Below are 18,230 nucleotides of genomic sequence, written 5' to 3' on the forward strand. Positions count from 1 at the left end.
CCCCCGACCCGCCTGCGCCACGTCTCCGGCCCGCCCCCCTCTTCACTCACATCGCAGCCTGCCCCCCTGCCGAGCCGACCTGGCTGCTCTCTCCCGGAGAGAGCAGCCAAATAGTCGGTAAGTATGGATTAAATCTAGAGTGCCACCTTTCAGGAGGTGCTGGGGACTTGGGGATCAGAGTTCAGGAGCCAGAGCAATCCACCGATGAAAGTCTAAAACTGCATACCAGGTGAGTTGGGCTGGAGCAGGGACCAGGTGCTTGAAGGCTGATATCTCTGGTTCTGGGTATAGTAGAGACATTCTGCCAGTGTCTACCAAAAGGGGAGAGTCACAGCTTTTGGATTATACCCTCACAAAAACTCTAAGTCAGACAGAACCCTAGATATCTGGCTGGGAAGAGCAAATTAACAGGCTTGGATGGGGACCACTGCTTTCAAGTCAGATATCTCCTGTTCCCCAAGGCCGATTTTCACAAATCTGGTACCCCTGGAAAGAGGGGACCCTCAGCTAACAGCCTAGGCCCCTTATACTCCTGGGGCCCTTGGGCAATAGCCCATTGAGCCCATACGAAAAGACTGCCCTGCATGCGATCAGTGGTAGGACGTATCACATTCACAATGCGATACTTGATACATCTCACCCTCAGTGGAGCAGCTTAACAACATTTTGTGAGATTACAAGTTTTAAGGTTTTTTTTATGGAATATTATTGTCCCAACTTTTAAATCGTATTCTGTGGGATTTATCAGTTAATAATTGTAATAGACCCTTTTTACTCTACTCAGCAACCCAAAACTCTGCAGCATGTATTGATAAAGTGTTGCTGCAAAACATATTAAAACATAAGAAACGGTGAGTTCCCGAGCAACAAGGTTAAGATACATTGAAAATATATGAGTAATTTAGAAGAAGAATGTAAATCTTTGCGTAACCCAATACGGAAAACAGTGTATGCCACGTGGCTTTCCCTGAATGGTTGCCCGGCAACAAGAGACGCCCTACTACTGTACTTCCGCCAGCGCATGGGAAGCAGAGTTGCTTGGTTCTTGGCACGTCACCCAGCTGGGGCAAAGGGCGGCCATTTTTCTTTTGGGAAAATACTAGTATAATAATCACTGGCCAGGCAACAGCAGCGCAAGTGCAGAGTTATGTGGTGGTGGTGATGGGCGGGTACTGTTGAGAGCCTCTGGAGATTCAGCAACTAGGAACCCGCGGGTGTAGCCATATACCAACTCAGAGAGATGGCTCCTAATGCCCGGGTGCTGAAGCTCGGGCGCCGCTACAAATACCTGGCAGCCGCCGCGCTTGCTCTGCTGCTTATACAGGGCCTGGTGGTCTGGAGCTTCAGCGGGCTGGAGGAGGATGGAGAGATTGTAAGTACCGATGAGATGTATGTGAGCGATGGGGTGGCTGCACTGCTAGGGAGACTGATAAGGGGTAGCAGCACGAATCTGGGTGTAGAGTGGGGTTGTGGCTCCAGTATTGACTGACTGAGGAGATCAGCTATGTGTGCAAAGGTCTCTATTATATACAACACATTGAACTTATGGCAGCCACGCATGTTCCCTACAGATGAAGAATGTGAGCTGTTTGTTTTTAAGGAGTGGGCTGAGCAGAAGTTGCATGAAAGTCCTTTTTTTTTTCTTCCCCCTTTTTTTTTTTTTTTTTTTTTACCTTTCCCTTTTGAATTAATATGGTTTTCATGTGGGTCAGCACATTCCACTTCTAAGAGGCTTGCTGTGATGGACCTAGCTTATTGCCATGTTACTATGAAAACTCCAATTTTGTTTTGCAGAATGCTCCACAGAGGAGGAATAGAAGTCCAGATAAGGCAGAACACTCCAAGGACCCTGACAGTTCTGCAGGGCGTAGGTCATGGAGAGCAAGAGTCGTGGGCAGTGAGGTGGCAAGAGTGACAAGAGATACCAAATCAAGGCCCAAGCAGAGCACACGTATCCATGTTCCACGGGAGACCTGGCCTAACTTAACCAGAGATGGTGACACAGGAAGTGTAGAAGGTCCTCACCCCACAGACCGTGGTTTCACCCCCAAATGTGAAATCAAAGGCAAAGACGCTTTGTCTGCTCTTGCTAGAGCAAATACCCAGAAATGTCAGCAGGAGATTGCGAACGTGGTGTGTTTGCACCAGCTTGGCCAACTGATGCCGCAGAGTTTACCACGTTACTGCCAGATAACAGGTAGTTTATGATTTCCCTTTCTGACGACTGATTTATGTGATTTCTTTTACATCTTTCTGCATTAGGAAGAATCAGTAGTGTCTCCGCGAATTACCTTGGCTGATCAGGGATCTCTGTGTATTAATTAATAATTTGTTAATATATGGGATAACACTTTAAATTGTATGGATATTAAAAGTCACCAAAGACTCCATACAACAGTTACAGGCTGCAGTGTGGGTGCTTTTATGGGTTGGGTATGTGTGACCGGCGCAACGTGCTCGCCACAGGTTTTATTCCCACTCTATGGGTGTCGTGGACACCCAGGAGTGAGAATAGTTCCTGTTGGTCTGCATGCTGACCATCTGGATTTTGAGCGGGCGGGATGTAGTGGTCAGTATTCCGCTGGTCACATAACTACATCCCGCTCTCATACATGCCTACAGAAATACAAGGGAACTTCTACGTCTGTAATATATCACTGTAAGGATGCATTATTCCTAAAATACATAAGGTTTCTAAGTGAACACAGAAGAGATGCCCTGAGAACATACTGGTTAGATCTGGCAGGTACAGGAGTTTATAAATATCTTAGCACCGTTGATGCATTTTACAGTATATTCTAGCTGTGCCTATGGTTAGATTTTTGGAGACTGTAGAATAGCGTGGTGATTGGGGGCATAAAGATCAATGGCATCTGCTAGCCTTTGTGCAAAATTTTGAGATGTACAATTGCGCTGTAGTACCTTTAGAAACACAGAATTTGATGGCAGATAAGAACCACTTAGTCCAGTGGCTCCTAAACTTTTTTGAGTCGCTGCTCCCTAGAGTATCAGAATTTTCTTCATGGCACCCCTAAGTTTCTTATTGAGAAATTTAGCAAATAATATTAATTTAAGTAAATACATTTATATGTAAATATAAACACATATATACTTTATATAAATGAAATCCTGCTTGGGTACAGTTATGTGGCAAGGGACAAGATTCTATCCTGTATATGTCCACATTTTTTATGATTCGCAGCCACAAACACTGGTTTTGCTTATTACATTGACCATAAACAATTTGAATTGTTCCTCGACCACCAATCTTAACCTACCGGTATATTTTTAGATGGCGGAAGGAAACCAAAGAAAAACTAAAGCAAATATGGAAGAATATACAAACTCCACACAGTCAGGGCCATAGTGGGACTCAAACCAACGACCTCAGTGCAGTGAGGCAGTAATGCTAACCATTGCACTACCACCTGTTAGCTGCATAGGCTGAATTCTATTGCCCATATATCTGGTATTCCTAAACATCAGAGGTGAAATGTAATAGGATGGAAATTTGCAAAGTTTAGCTATATGTGTGTTTTTTTTTTTTTGTTTTTTTTATAAAGGCAAAACGAGATTGCTGCTGCGGAATCGCAGAAAAATTGGCATATTTGCCATATCGCAGCAATTTGGTCCGAGGGCTTAAAGGGTTGGTACACAGACAATATCTAAGGCATAAATGGCTAAACTTTCCAATTGCCTTGTAACTGTAACTGACATAAGGGAAGCATTGATAAAATATATAGAGGGCATAATAAAAAAAAACTTAATATAACTTGTTGGGCACCTCTAAGATTGTATAGTGTTCTCAGCTGCTGCATTTTCTGTCTCAGGTAAAATTACCTCGGGCTTACAGTGGGAAGAATCTGATGTTGGCGCCCCTCTACCTGAGAAGCCCTTGCGTGTAGTTTACATGCTTGTTGTACATGGAAGAGCATTACGGCAACTAAAACGTCTTATTAAAGCAATTTACCACAAAGACCACTTTTACTACATCCATGTTGATCAGGTATGAAAAGCATTAGACTGTGAATGGTTGAAGAGCTGTAATAGGAGCATGACGTGCGCAGAGCATTAAATTGGCAATTTTTCTTTTTATTGCAGCGCTCCAATTACTTACATAACAAAGTGATTGAGTTTGCCCAGCACTATACAAATATACGTGTTACCCCATGGCGGATGATAACCATCTGGGGTGGTGCCAGCCTACTTACAATGTATTTGCGCAGCATGCAGGATCTGCTAGAGATGGCTGACTGGCCTTGGGACTACTTTATCAACTTGAGTGCCACAGACTACCCCACCAGGTGACTAAGCTGTTTTGCTTGATCATAGCAATCCGTATTTAATGACTTGTGACTTATGTTATGCATCTTGTCTATGCAGGACCAATCAGGAGCTAGTTCTCTTCTTATCGAAATACAGAGATAAGAATTTCCTGAAATCTCATGGCCGTGACAATGCTAGGTAACAGGGTGGGGATTCTCTGGGCAGAATAGTCCTTTTGTCCTGGTTGGGAGTAAAGCATAAAAAGTGCCATTCCATGAAATGCCCCATACGTGACACTGTAATAACCAGCGAGTGTGGATTATTAGATCGACAGTGTGTAGGTTGACAATGTTTTGGTCGACCGTCACTAGGTCGACAGGGTTGAAAGGTCGACAGGGTTTCTAGATCGACATGTGCTAGATCAAAAGGTCAACATGAGGTGTGGTTTGTTTGTTTTTTTTGGTGTCGTTTTCGTCGTAGAGTGACCGGGAACCCCAATTAGTGCACAGTGTCCCCTCGCTTCGCTCGCCATGCTTCGGGCAATGTGCCTTGCTCCGCTACCGCTTCGCTCAGCACAGATTACCGTTCCAATCGTAGTCCACGTGGATCGTTAAGTGTGAAAAAGGTCAAAAAAACTCATGTCGACCTTTTGACCTATCCACCTAGAAACCCTGTTGAGCTTCCAACCCTGTCGACTTAGTGACTGTCGACCTATAGTGGTCGACCTAGACAGTGTCGATCATCAAACCGGATCCCTAACCAGCTGTAACTGTATCTTTTGAGTTTTCAACATTGGTAACCACATTAAATTATAGCTCTCTCATAGGTTTTCATAAACAAAATAACACCGGTTCTTCATACAGAGTGTTGAGCTGAATTATAACGTATAAGTTTCCTTTGTGTCCTGTGTGTGACATGGAATGGCCCAAGAGAGCACGTAACTTGGAAAAACCATGTTGTAGATGGGGCAGATTTAAAATGTGCACAGATCATTAAATATGAGAGGGGCGTATCCAACTCAAATCTAAATTTCAGTGTAAAAATAAAGCGGTATTTGTGGGCTACATGTAAAAACAGCCAATATTTACCCTGCATGCAAAAAATGTTCTGTATCTGCACCCCTTGCATTGCAGCATGGTTTGTCCTGTTGCAGAGTTATTTATTCTTTCTCACTTTATGCCCACCTCAGAATAACACGGTTGTCTGCATTCTTTATTTATTCTCCATAAAATGTTTCAATTATTTAAGGTAAAAAAAAAAAAAATAGATGTGGTTTCTACATTTTTATTGTCCATGCAATAGAAAAGGAGGTATGCTTTAATTTAATACTAGTGTTTATTTATATATATATATATATATATATATATATATATATATATATATATATATATATATATATATATATATATATATATATATATGCCCTTTAGGTTAAGTGAAACCCAACAATTTGGGATAATTGTCTAAAATGGGCTTACCACTCCCAATTCCTCCCCCCCCCCCCCAACAGACATTCTCAGTATCCTTTTACTTATGTAATGGACCACAACCATTTCTCTCCTGTTAAGTATTATTCACAAATAGACCGTAAAGTTTGGAGAATGGGGACAGGGGATCTTAAGATCATTTTTCCTTTGTGTTTTATTAATTGCCATAACCACCCTGTCCGCACAGATTCTTACTATGGTATTTATTCATTTGCGGTCTAAATATCTTTTGGAACGTTGTCAGAGTTGTATGCAATTTAGCCATAGTACTTGTCGTCATTATTACCATTGCCCTAGTGAGTTACATGCAATCAGATGGATATTTGTTAGGTTAACTCAAATTCGCCTACAATTCGGACTACATTTCTTCACTACATGCTTACACTCGTTGCCACCCAATTACATCCATTCATCCAAAAGCCCAGTTTTGACTGAGGGGTCTGTTCAATAAAGGGGCCCATCCATCAGCAATCAATTTGGGACAATCTGACATTTTGTAGATAATTGTTTCAATAAATCTGCAATGTATGGGGTTCATAGATCGCAGATTTCATCCACAAATCGATTTGAGATTGTTAAATCAGGGTTTTCAACATGTTTAATTTCACAGCTCAATTGGGACTGTAGATTGCTAGTGTATGGGCAACAATCAGAAGATCTGCAGACCGTTTCTTGTAAACTGATGAGTCTTTCTAGATTTGCAGATCGCTTTCCGTTTAACAGATCTGCCAATCATTGAAAAATATCTAATGTATGGGCAAAGTCAGAGGGATTGGGGGAACAATATATCTGGTAAATAAATCACAGGATCTGTGAAATAATAAATTTGCGTTTGTAGCTGTACGGGCCCCTTATGTAGTGGTGAAAGATAAAGTACCAGCCAATCTGCTCCTGCCATTTTTCAAACACAGCCTTTTAATAAGTGGATTGGCTGGTACTTTATCTGTTTGCACTTTATCTCTCTCCAAGGCTTAGTAAATAGACCCCTGAGATGCTTGCGGTGCTGAATTATCCATGGGTGCATGCACTCGGCTACAAATCACGAACCTTACTTAAAATTGTAAGATCCAACTTCAAAATGGACTTGCGTACATCTCTGCATTAGCTCTACATCTTAGAACACTGCCTTTTTGATGTTTGGGAGAGTTTTGCAAAGAGATATGTGGCTTGCTTCCTTTGGAAACCTCTAAAGAACCTCCTCTGCCAACAGCTGTTTCATCCAGATTATGCTTTTATCTAAATGTTGGTGACAGAGGAGATTCAACTTGGGCTACCTTCAAACACTGTAATCTTTGTATTATAATCTGCACATTAAAATTCACTTTGACCTTTGTGTGTCAACAGTTGGGTCCAACTAATGGCCAGGGTTCAATAATTGCAGTATGTGCTCTTTCCATTCCTCTGCAGCCCTGTGTGTGTATAAATAGGATTTAAGATAATAAAATAAGAAATTGTGTGCCATAAAGGTGACTCGTGTTTATAGGATTTAGACTATCCCTGTGAGAATCATTGAGGCAGTGAATGTCTTTTCTGCTAGGTTCATTAAGAAGCAAGGGCTGGATCGCCTTTTCCATGAATGCGACTCCCACATGTGGCGTCTTGGCGAGAGGAAGATTCCGGAGGGCATTGTGCTAGATGGTGGCTCAGATTGGTTTGCACTCACCCACAAGTTTGTGAAATATGTGACCTATACAGATGATGTCCTGGTGTCGGAGTTGAGACGATTCTACAAGTACACACTGCTACCAGCTGAGGTCAGAGGTTAAACATTCTGCATGCAGCCCGGCTCTGATCATATTCTTCTATTCTGTGTGCATCTTAACCCTGTGCTCCTTACTTCCTCTTTCAGTCATTCTTTCACACTGTACTGGAGAACAGTCATGATTGCAACACTCTCGTTGACAATAACCTGCGGGTGACGAATTGGAACCGGAAGCTGGGCTGCAGATGCCAGTACAAACACATTGTGGACTGGTGTGGCTGTTCTCCTAATGACTTTAAACCTCAAGATGTTATCCGTTTGCAGGTATTCTGACAATCTGTGCATCATGATGGCTAAACATAAACTGCCATTATATTACAGAACACGACTGCAAACCAAGACACCATGGGCTGTTTATTATAAGCGTAAGGTGCTTCACCTGGCACAGCATGACACGTCCATGCTTAACTGTACTGGCCTGTCCTACACGTTTTCACACAATTCCTTAGACATTACTTCAAACAATGTTATGATATGCCACTAAGGGGAACATTTACTAAGCAGTGATAAGAGCGGAGAAGTGAGCCAGTGGAGAAATTTCCCAATCAACCAATCAGCAGCTCTGTATCATTTTATAGTATGCAAATTATAGATGTTACTTCAGTACTGATTGGTTGCCATGGGCACTTCTCCACTGGCTCACTTCTCCGCTCTTATCACTGCCTAGTAAATGTACCCCTGAATGCCTTATTCAGACACATAGCTTAATTAGCATTTTGTTACTGGTGACTTTGTAATTTGTTAATGGCGATGATGACCTCTGTAAGCAGATTTAAATGTTTACATTTACTGACTGGTACATGCCTTCTTGCATCTTTCACAAAATCATTGCAATCCTGTGAGGAGACCTGGAAAACATGACCTGTTTGGTGTGCAAAGAACGAGCTGTCTTCAGGTCTTTCACCCATAGCTGAGGTACTAATTAGGTCACCTGAAGTAGGGATATCCTAAATACATGGATTGTGTGCCTTGAGGACAGTGGTTGAGAATGCCTGTACTAAGTAATGCTGACTTTATCATTATATTTGTGAATTTATATTTTTTTCCCCCCCCTCCATTACTTCCCCTTTCAGCAGCTCTCCAGACCAACATTTTTTGCTAGAAAGTTTGAGTCGGCAGTGAATCAAGAGGTCTTGGATATTTTGGATGCTCATCTATTTGGAGAGCTGAAACCATCAACCCCTGGTCTCAAAGGTTATTGGGAAAATGTGTATGACAGCATGGAGGGGGTGGAAGGTCTCACCGATGTGACCATGACTGCGTATGCATCATTTACACGCTTCTCAATGCAGGACCTGCATAGCCCGGAGAAAACCAGCAGTAAAACTGCTTGCAGGTAGGGGGAGGAATTAATAGTTTACAGCTAATACTGACAAAGTATGACTTGGTTGGAAACTGCCTCTTAGTGGCTGTATATGTATGATGTCACTTCCTGTATTGGCATTGTGCCACTGACCCAGAAATGTCAATAATTGTAAAATCCTGATTATACATGCTTATAAAGGCAGCAGCGACTCTGTTTGATTGGGTGGAGAGGGTGGTTTCTTCAGGTTTGCTTGTTTCACTCATAGGGGTCTATTCAGTGCATGTCTGATCCCCTCCGATGGAGAGTATCCGACAATGCAGTATTCAATTTGCGGGCAAATCTGACAGGTTTTGCCCGTTTTCGACAATGCCAATCCGACTTTTTTTAAAAAAAAAAGTCAGATTGACATTGTCGAAAACGGGACTAAAATCTGTCGGATTTGGCCGCAGATGTGACAAAACACCTGGATCCGCGGCTAATCCGCCGATCCACGTGTTTTCCGACAAGTCTGAATTGCTGACAAGTCGGAAAAACGGTAGGACCGTTGAATAGGTTGAATCATGATTGGACCTAAAACAAAAGTTGGAAACTTCCGTCTTTCCAACTAGACGGCAGTTCCGACTTCAATTGAAAAGAACCCATATAGTGTTTAAAATGTGTTGTGTGTATGGGGGCACGGTCTATGTTTTGGTACATGTAATGGACTGCAAAAAATGGCATAATATACTTAATCCCTTTTGGCAAAATACACTTAAACACATGCAAAAAGTTACCCCACTGTTTATTAAATTCTGTCCTAAAAATGCTGACTTGCTGCCCAAATGCCAACAAATCATCCTGACATTGTAATATAAAATGTTTTTTTTATTTTTTTTTTATTTTACTTTTTGTTCTATGCTTCTGCTATAAGTTTTTAATTAAAACAATGAGAATACTATTGAAGCATATGGGCAAATTACTAGTGTATCTGACTTTTTTTTTTTTTTTTCCCCTCTAGTGTTTCAGTGTTTTAAAATGCTTCTAGATACTATGGTTAATTTGTTTAGTAGTTGGGATATAATTGGTAAATAGACTGACTTGCTGAATATAGTTTTTCTTCTTTTCTGTAGCTACTCTGCAGACAGTTTTCCCTCAAGTGTTGAGATCTATTTTTATGATGACCATTTCCAAGGCTATCTGGTGACACAGAAAGTTCAGCACAATGAAACACTAGAAATTTGGTTGATGCCACGCGGTACTATGAAACTAGTTGATCAGGTCGCAGCAGCTAGTCGCATCCAAAGTCTAGAGGTGAGCCTCTTGTCCACATAATCTACGTTTTATGTCTTGCATATATCCCGTTTCCTTGGACTTTTTCAGTTACTTAACTTCAGGGCAATTCCATAAAAATATGGACATAGAGCCTAAAACATAAAAGCCAACACAGGTACAAGATGTTGGCATTGTTAATCAGGTAAGTGCTCTATCTGGCTAATAGAGGAAAATATTTGATCTGTGCTCTAGTACTTATTAGGTATCTATCAACTATCCGTGTTCACTGAATAAAAACAATATTATGGCTAGGCTTTCATTCACTTGCATATATGTAATGGTTAACTAAAACTCGCAACATAAAAGGTGATTCCATTACCGAATAAGGTAAAAACAATAAATAAAAGTTGTATTATTTATTCAGATTTTGAGATATTGCCTCCAAAATTCAGTTTTATATGAAAGCTTTATACAGGCTCATATTTTAAAAGGAGAAGAGCCTAACATTTTACGGAATCACCATATTTTTGGTAATTGAATTACTATACAGATGTGTACAACTAGCCTCAATATGCCGTATGGTGCGAGACTCCTGGCGCAAGTCGGCTGCTGTGTCCCATATTAGTGCGGGGTGTGTTTGGGTCTTTTTACCCAAAAAATGTGTTGTAATGTGATGTAGCTTGGGTTCACCATGAGACTGTGCTGATTTAATTTGGTATGCAACACTTATATCTCTGTGGGACTGAGTCTGAATCTGTATGTGAAGTGTTATGCAGTGGCCGCGGCTTTTTCCTATGCCAAGTTCCATTGTGCTTTGTATACAGACTCAGTCACACTAAGACATACAAGTGTTTCATAATATGTACAGTTTCTTGGTGCATCTTGGTTACAACCCATTGTGACTAAATCATTCCAAGTATTTATCCATGTTCCAAATTGTTATTTTGTCCTTTAATATTTTGTACAACATCATAGAGTAGTAGTAGTAGTAAAGGTTACACAAATTGTCGCTCAATTCTTGCAATAAAATTTTGCAAATCTAGAGTTCATTCTGGAAGCGGCATTTATCAATTCTGTGCACACACATAGGGGGTAATTCCAAGTTGATCGCAGCAGGAAATTTTTTAGCAGTTGGGCAAAACCATGTGCACTGCAGGGGAGCCAGATATAACATGTGCAGAGAGAGTTAGATTTGGGTGGGTTATTTTGTTTCTGTGCAGGGTAAATACTGGCTGCTTTATTTTTACACTGCAAATTATATTGCAGATTGAACACACCCCACCCAAATCTAACTCTCTCTGCACATGTTATATCTGCCTCCCCTGCACTGCACATGGTTTTGCCCAACTGCTAAAAAAAATCCTGCTGCGATCAACTTGGAATTACCCGCATAGTAACATGACTCGTGAGTGGTGATTCTGTTACTGACTGAAAGTACGTCAGTTTTATCAAGGATAATGTACAAAGGATAGCACTTAGACTACTTTGCTAGTATTTTATATTGGATATATTGTGTGCTGTTGGGTTATGATGATCACATTAGTGGTTGCAGTTGTATGATGAATAGAGTTTATCACTGCATAAAGGTGAATTTGTTACTGATGGAATTGCCCATAACGCACAAAAAAATTCATACAAAAAAAATCAAAATTGTGCTTGCTGTGGATGCGTCTTTTGCCAAATGTGCTTGGGCCCCTGATGGTTGTAACTGTCCTATGTCGCACTCCTTTCTCTGTCCTCTTGCCACTTGGCCTCCAACAATCAGTTTGCTTCAGAAATGCCACCTGCTGAAGATGTCATCAGTAGGATCAGCCCTGGTTCTCCATTGCTGTTTGTTCCATGTTGCAAATTAGTAAAAGTAGCGCGATTTTATAGAACCACTACAGTCACCAAGACCCTGCAAATAAAGTATCTGCAATAAGTATATTGACCATCGGTGTGCAGTGTTGTCCTTGGATACGCTGGTGCATTGGGATGTAGCCTGGGAGATGCCCAGGCTCCTCACACAGTTTGCTTATTATGCCAGTCTTTCCTATGGATCAGAGAAAAGGATTTAACATAAATGCAAAAATGTCATTTTAATTTATTGTAGTCCAGTGAACTGTCCTAAGACTAAGGGGCTTATGTAATAGCCTGCAAGATGTACACTCTGTGAGAGTTCAGGCGAGTCTGCCCGGTATTTTGAAAGTTGTAATCATTGAAAAGGTAAAACATCTCTGGTTTTGCCTTTTTTAAATGATTTCTGCTATAAAAAATACTGGCAGACTTACCGGAATTGCCCCAGAGCGTACAGCTTGCAGGCTGTTACATAAGCCCCTTCGGTTTTAGCTGTACGTACAGTGCTTATTTAATTTCACACTATTTTAGCTGCTGCTTATGATGTTTGTGTTTTTTAGGTGGGCACTGATTGGGACCCCAAAGAGCGGGTCTTTCGTAATTTTGGTGGTCTGATTGGGCCCTTAGATGAGCCTCTGGCTATGCAGAAATGGACCCATGGACTCAACATTACAGTTACTGTAGTCTGGATTGATCCTACATATATTATAGCAGCTTCATATGACATTGCTGTAGACTCTGAGGCTGATTTTACTCAATACAAGCCACCTTTGTCACGACCGTTGCGTCCTGGTGTATGGAGTGTTCGTTTGCTGCACTTCTGGGAGCTGCTGGCAGAGGTCAAATTTCTGGTGGTGCCATTGACTTTTAGGAAGAAGGAGCCACTTCAAAAGGGTAAGATAATAAGAGCTGACATTGGAATCGAACATAGGGGGTAATTCTGAGTTGATCGCAGCAGCAAGTTTGTTAGCAATTGGGCAAAACCATGTGCACTGCAGGGGAGGCAGATATAACATTTGCAGAGAGTTAGATTTGGGTGGGTTATTTTGTTTCTGTGCAGGGTAAATACTGGCTGCTTTATTTTTACACTGCAATTTAGATTTCAGTTTGAACACACTCCACCCAAATCTATCTCTCTCTGTGCACGTTATGGCCCTCATTCCGAGTTGTTCGCTCGGTATTTTTCATCGCATCGCAGTGAAAATCCGCTTAGTACGCATGCGCAATGTTCGCACTGCGACTGCGCCAAGTAACTTTACTATGAAGAAAGTATTTTTACTCACGGCTTTTTCTTCGCTCCGGCGATCGTAATGTGATTGACAGGAAATGGGTGTTACTGGGCGGAAACACGGCGTTTCAGGGGCGTGTGGCTGAAAACGCTACCGTTTCCGGAAAAAACGCAGGAGTGGCCGGAGAAACGGTGGGAGTGCCTGGGCGAACGCTGGGTGTGTTTGTGACGTCAAACAGGAACGACAAGCACTGAACTGATCGCACAGGCAGAGTAAGTCTGAAGCTACTCTGAAACTGCTAAGTAGTTAGTAATCGCAATATTGCGCATACATCGGTCGCAATTTTAAGAAGCTAAGATTCACTCCCAGTAGGCGGCGGCTTAGCGTGTGTAACTCTGCTAAATTCGCCTTGCGACCGATCAACTCGGAATGAGGGCCTATATCTGTCCCCTCTGCAGTGCACATGGTTTTGCCCAACTGCTAACAAATTTGCTGCTGCGATCAACTCAGAATTAGGCCCATAGTTGGATAGAGTAGCTCTTATACAGCTTGGACATCCACCTATGTGGGCAACATGGAAAATGATTAACGTGTGTGGTACTAACTTAGTTGTTCAATTATCAAGGCTGCAGCTGCTCTTCAGAACTAAAATATATGTAAACGTTGTCAACATTTGCACTAGATTTTGGCTGTGATCAGGTCTCATCCTAGGTATATATGTGAATCCATTGTAGAGAATATGCACTATTTTATGAAAATACGTAGGAGACATCCAGTACACACAGGGCCTGATTCTGAATGGGAATAAAGTTAGAAGGTGAGGGAGTCGGAAAACATCACAGTACATGATCATTCCCATTATGCACTTTCTATATATGTCAACCTCTTGCTTTACTCTCCAGCTGACAGGTGGTTACATGCCGGCCCACCTCGAGGGCAGTACATGGAGCAAAATTTTCAGTCTCTGAGTGGAATTTTGAGTTTACCCCCTCGCGCTGAAATTGAGAAGGACGCAGATAAAAAATCAGAGCTGCTGGGCAAAGACTTGGAAAAGTGGACAGATAACAGTTTAAGTGGCTTCTGGTCGGTTGGAGGTGTATGCACCAAGACTGTCTCTGCATTTTGCCCCTCACTTCCTGTTTGCTCTGATACACACTGGAGTTCTCTGTCACCAGACCCAAAGTCTGAGATGGTAATGACCAGACCTGATGGACGTCTAAGGTAGCAGAACCTATGGACCATAATATATGGACAGGAGGATAAAGCTGCCTAGACTGCGGGACGGGATTGGTTTTTGTCTGTGGCACACCTATGAGGATACATTAAGCTCGTGCTTTTTACCAAGGAAAGAAATATTGGAACAGAATGTGAACAATATACAACTTGGCACTTAGGTGTGGGTTATTCACTGTTGCACACCTGAATAGCGGTTGTGCCCTATTGTGTGAGGACCTAATTCAGGACACGTCTCACTCAATCCTCATTACGATCTATAAGGTTTACCAAGCTGATCCAACCTTTACCTGCGAGTGCCAAATATGTTCAGGCCGTGGACTAATCTGCTGCTAATTAACGGGCCGGAAATGACCAAATACTACATGGTTTGACGCTACTATTCCTAAAGGGGCTGGTCCCTCAGATGGATGACTTTTATTTCTGTACTTTTAATCGACTGGAAAATAACTTTGGAACACTCTATATATAATTGATCACATAATTGCAAATGTGGTAAAGATGCTGTCGTTGCTGAATTCTTAGTAGTTAATTGATGATGATGACATTGTTAGTGGTGACTGTTGCAAGACCTTGCCCATTAGCAGTCACCATGCTAACGGTTGGACCATTTTACCGCCGCTGAAGAAGCTTTGTCTATGGGTCACTATGATGCTTTCAGTGGCCCTACTGATGGCTGCTAGAATCAGAGGCCAGCAGCAAATAAAGTACCAAAGGTTGCCCTGTAGTGCAGCTTCCTGTGTAAAATATGTGGGGCTGGCGCCACAGGTTCGTGTGCCCAAAATCACTCTTGTGCCACGCACTTTATTCATGTCATTTTTATGGAGTGAAATCTGTCTAAATAAAGGTATGCTGTAACCACTAGTTGCAGTGCTGATAGTGTGGTTGTCAGGCGTAAATGGCAGATGATGTGATATAGTAAAGTACAGTACCCACACACAATTCTACTAATCTTTTATTATTAAAAAGAGAAATGTTCCACAAACTATCATTGCTTAGAATGATTTGCGCACACAGCATCTGATAAATGTGATATATGCTCTGTAAGCACAAAGCAGATCCTTTACATATGATTGTACAGTATCTACATACACAGATACAATTGTTTTCAAGTACAGGGTGACAGAAATTTTCAACAGCCAAACAATCTGATATGAAAGATCTGTTTGATGTAAGACCTGTGGCACACAATAGAAGTAGGGACGTTCTTAAGAGCTTAGCGAATAGCATCTGTAAATACCTGCACCTATTCTAACTGAATGTGATGCATTTGCATTAGGACAATTTAACCAATTATTGTATAATTTATGGTCTCGCATGAATATTATATACCCTGAAAATCCAAGCCTATAACCATATCCAAGAAACATAGATTGGTTGAGGAACTTCATCTCCCTGTGTTTAAAGTAATTTGTCCAGGTGCCGGTGTTAAACAATCATCCAGATAAGGTGCCAAGTAAACAACTTTATTGGTACAATGTGATTGGGTGAGGTCAGATTGGTCACAGAGCCAATTGTTTAATGATAGCACTATATAAACACCTAGGGAATGCATAACTTTGATTCCAAACACATACCAGTATGCATCTGATTATTTATTAACCATTATTTCTCTAACGTCCTAGAGGATGCTGGGACTCCGTAAGGACCATGGGGATAGACGGGCTCCGCAGGAGACATGTGCACTTTAAGAAAGATTTTGACTCTGGGTGTGCACTGGCTCCTCCCTCTATGCCCCTCCTCCAGACCTCAGTTTGATACTGTGCCCAGTGGAGACTGGGTGCATTTCGGGAGCTCTCCTGAGTTTCCTGTAAGAAAGCATTTTTGTTAGTTTTTTTTATTTTTTTATTTTCAGGGAGCCTGCTGGCAACAGACTCCCTGCATCGAGGGACTGAGGAGAGAGAAACAAACCCACTTCTCTGAGTTCAGGGCTCTGTTTCTTAGGCTACTGGACACCATTAGCTACAGAGGGATCGGTACGCAGGTCTCACCCTCGCCGTCCGTCCCAGAGCCGCGCCGCCGTTCTCCTCGCAGAGCCGGAAGATAGAAGCCGGGTGAGTATGTGAGGAAAAGACCCATCTGAGGCGGCAGAAGACACTTGGATCTTCACTGAGGTAACGCACAGCACTGCAGCTGTGCGCCATTGCTCCCCTTCACCTCACACACTCCGGTCACTGTAAGGGTGCAGGGCGCAGTGGGGGGCGCCCTGGGCAGCAATAAAAACCTCTCTTATGGCACAGATGTATATATACATGTACAGCTGGGCACTGTACATGTATAAAAAGAGCCCCCGCCATGTATTGAAAACATTGAGCGGGACAGAAGCCTGCCGCCGAGGGGGCGGGGCTTCTCCCTCAGCACTCACCAGCGCCATTTTTTCTCCACAGCACCACTGAGAGGAAGCTCCCTGGACTCTCCCCTACTTGACACACGGTGACAGAGGGTTTTAAAGTAGAGGGGGGGCACATAATTGGTGCAGATACATAAAACAGCGCTGCTGGGTAAACATTAATTTACTGTGTTATTCCTGGGTCATATAGCGCTGGGGTGTGTGCTGGCATACTCTCTCTCTGTCTCTCCAAAGGGCCTGGTGGGGAACCTGTCTTCAGAAAAGAGTTTCCCTGTGTATGTGTGGTGTGTCGGTACGTGTGTGTCGACATGGCTGAGGGCTCACCTAAGGAGGAGGGGGAGTTTATGAATGTTAGGTCTCCGTCGGCGGTGCCGACGCCGGACTGGATGGATATGTGGAATGTTTTAAGTGCAAATGTTCATTTATTGCACAAAAGGCTAGACAAAGCCGAAGCTGGGGCACAGTCAGGGAGTCAACCCATGCCTGTCCCTATGTCGCCGGGACCTTCGGGGTCTTAGAAGCGCCCACTATTCCAAATAGTTGACACAGATACCGACACGGATTCGGACTCCAGTGTCGATTACGATGATACAAAATTACAGCCAAAGGTGGCTAAAGGTATTCGATATATGATTATCGCAATAAAAGATGTGTTGCATATCACTGAGGAACCCCCTGTCCCTGACACGAGGGTACACATGTATAAAGGAAAGAAACCTGAGGTCTCCTTTCCCTCCTCACATGAGCTGAACGAAGTATGTGAAAAAGCGTGGGAAACTCCAGACAAAAAACTGCAGATTCCCAAAAGGATCCTAACCGCGTATCCTTTCCCGTCGCAGGACAGGATACGGTGGGAATCCTCCCCTAGGGTGGACAAGGCTTTGGCGCGCTTATCAAAAAAGAAGGCGCTTCCATCCCAAGATACGGCTACCCTCAAGGATCCTGCTGACTGCAAGCAGGAGGTTACCCTGAAGTCCATTTACACACATTCTGGTACGTTACTCAGACCGGCTATTGCGTCGGCCTGGGTTTGTAGTGCTGTAGCAGCATGGACAGATTCCTTATAAACGGATATTGAGACTCTTGATAAGGATACTATTTTATTGACCCTAGGGCATATAAAAGATGCGGTCTTGTATATGAGGGATGCTCAAAGAGACATTAGTTTACTGGGTTCCAGGATAAACGCTATGTCTATTTCTGCTAGGCGTGTCTTATGGACCCGACAGTGGACTGGTGATGCCGACTCCAAGAGACCTATGGAGTTGTTGCCTTACAAGGGTGAGGAATTGTTTGGAGAGGGACTCTCGGACCTCGTCTCCACGGCTACGGCAGGTAAATCAAAATTTTAGCCATATATTCCCTCACAATCTAAGAAAGCGCCTCATTACCAAATGCAGTCCTTTCGTTCCAATAAAAGCAAGAGAGCACGTGGATCGTCCTTTCTTGCCAGAGGTAAGGGCAGAGGGAAAAAGCTGCATAACACAGCTAGTTCCCAGGAACAGAAGTC

The 18,230-nt window shown here is 42.7% G+C and overlaps 1 protein-coding gene across 2 annotated transcripts; it reads left to right on the top strand.

The window, feature by feature from the left end:
* Positions 1–1,045: 1,045 nt before the first annotated feature.
* XYLT2 (xylosyltransferase 2) lies at positions 1,046–15,234 on the top strand. 2 transcript variants are annotated; one of them, XM_063960693.1, is made up of 11 exons: positions 1,046–1,372; positions 1,795–2,197; positions 3,831–4,006; positions 4,102–4,304; positions 4,384–4,464; positions 7,291–7,507; positions 7,603–7,779; positions 8,589–8,851; positions 9,931–10,111; positions 12,469–12,802; positions 14,040–15,234. In XM_063960693.1, exons 1-11 carry the CDS (start codon positions 1,241–1,243, stop codon positions 14,360–14,362), a joined length of 2,490 nt encoding a protein of 829 aa, XP_063816763.1. In that variant the 5' UTR covers positions 1,046–1,240; the 3' UTR covers positions 14,363–15,234. The 2 variants fall into 2 exon arrangements, with proteins under 2 accessions (XP_063816763.1, XP_063816764.1); XM_063960694.1 differs by having other exon boundaries at positions 8,592–8,851.
* The last annotated feature ends 2,996 nt before the right edge of the window (positions 15,235–18,230 follow it).

Source organism: Pseudophryne corroboree, chromosome 3 (genome assembly GCF_028390025.1).
Source record: "Pseudophryne corroboree isolate aPseCor3 chromosome 3, aPseCor3.hap2, whole genome shotgun sequence".
Taxonomy (NCBI): domain Eukaryota; kingdom Metazoa; phylum Chordata; class Amphibia; order Anura; family Myobatrachidae; genus Pseudophryne; species Pseudophryne corroboree.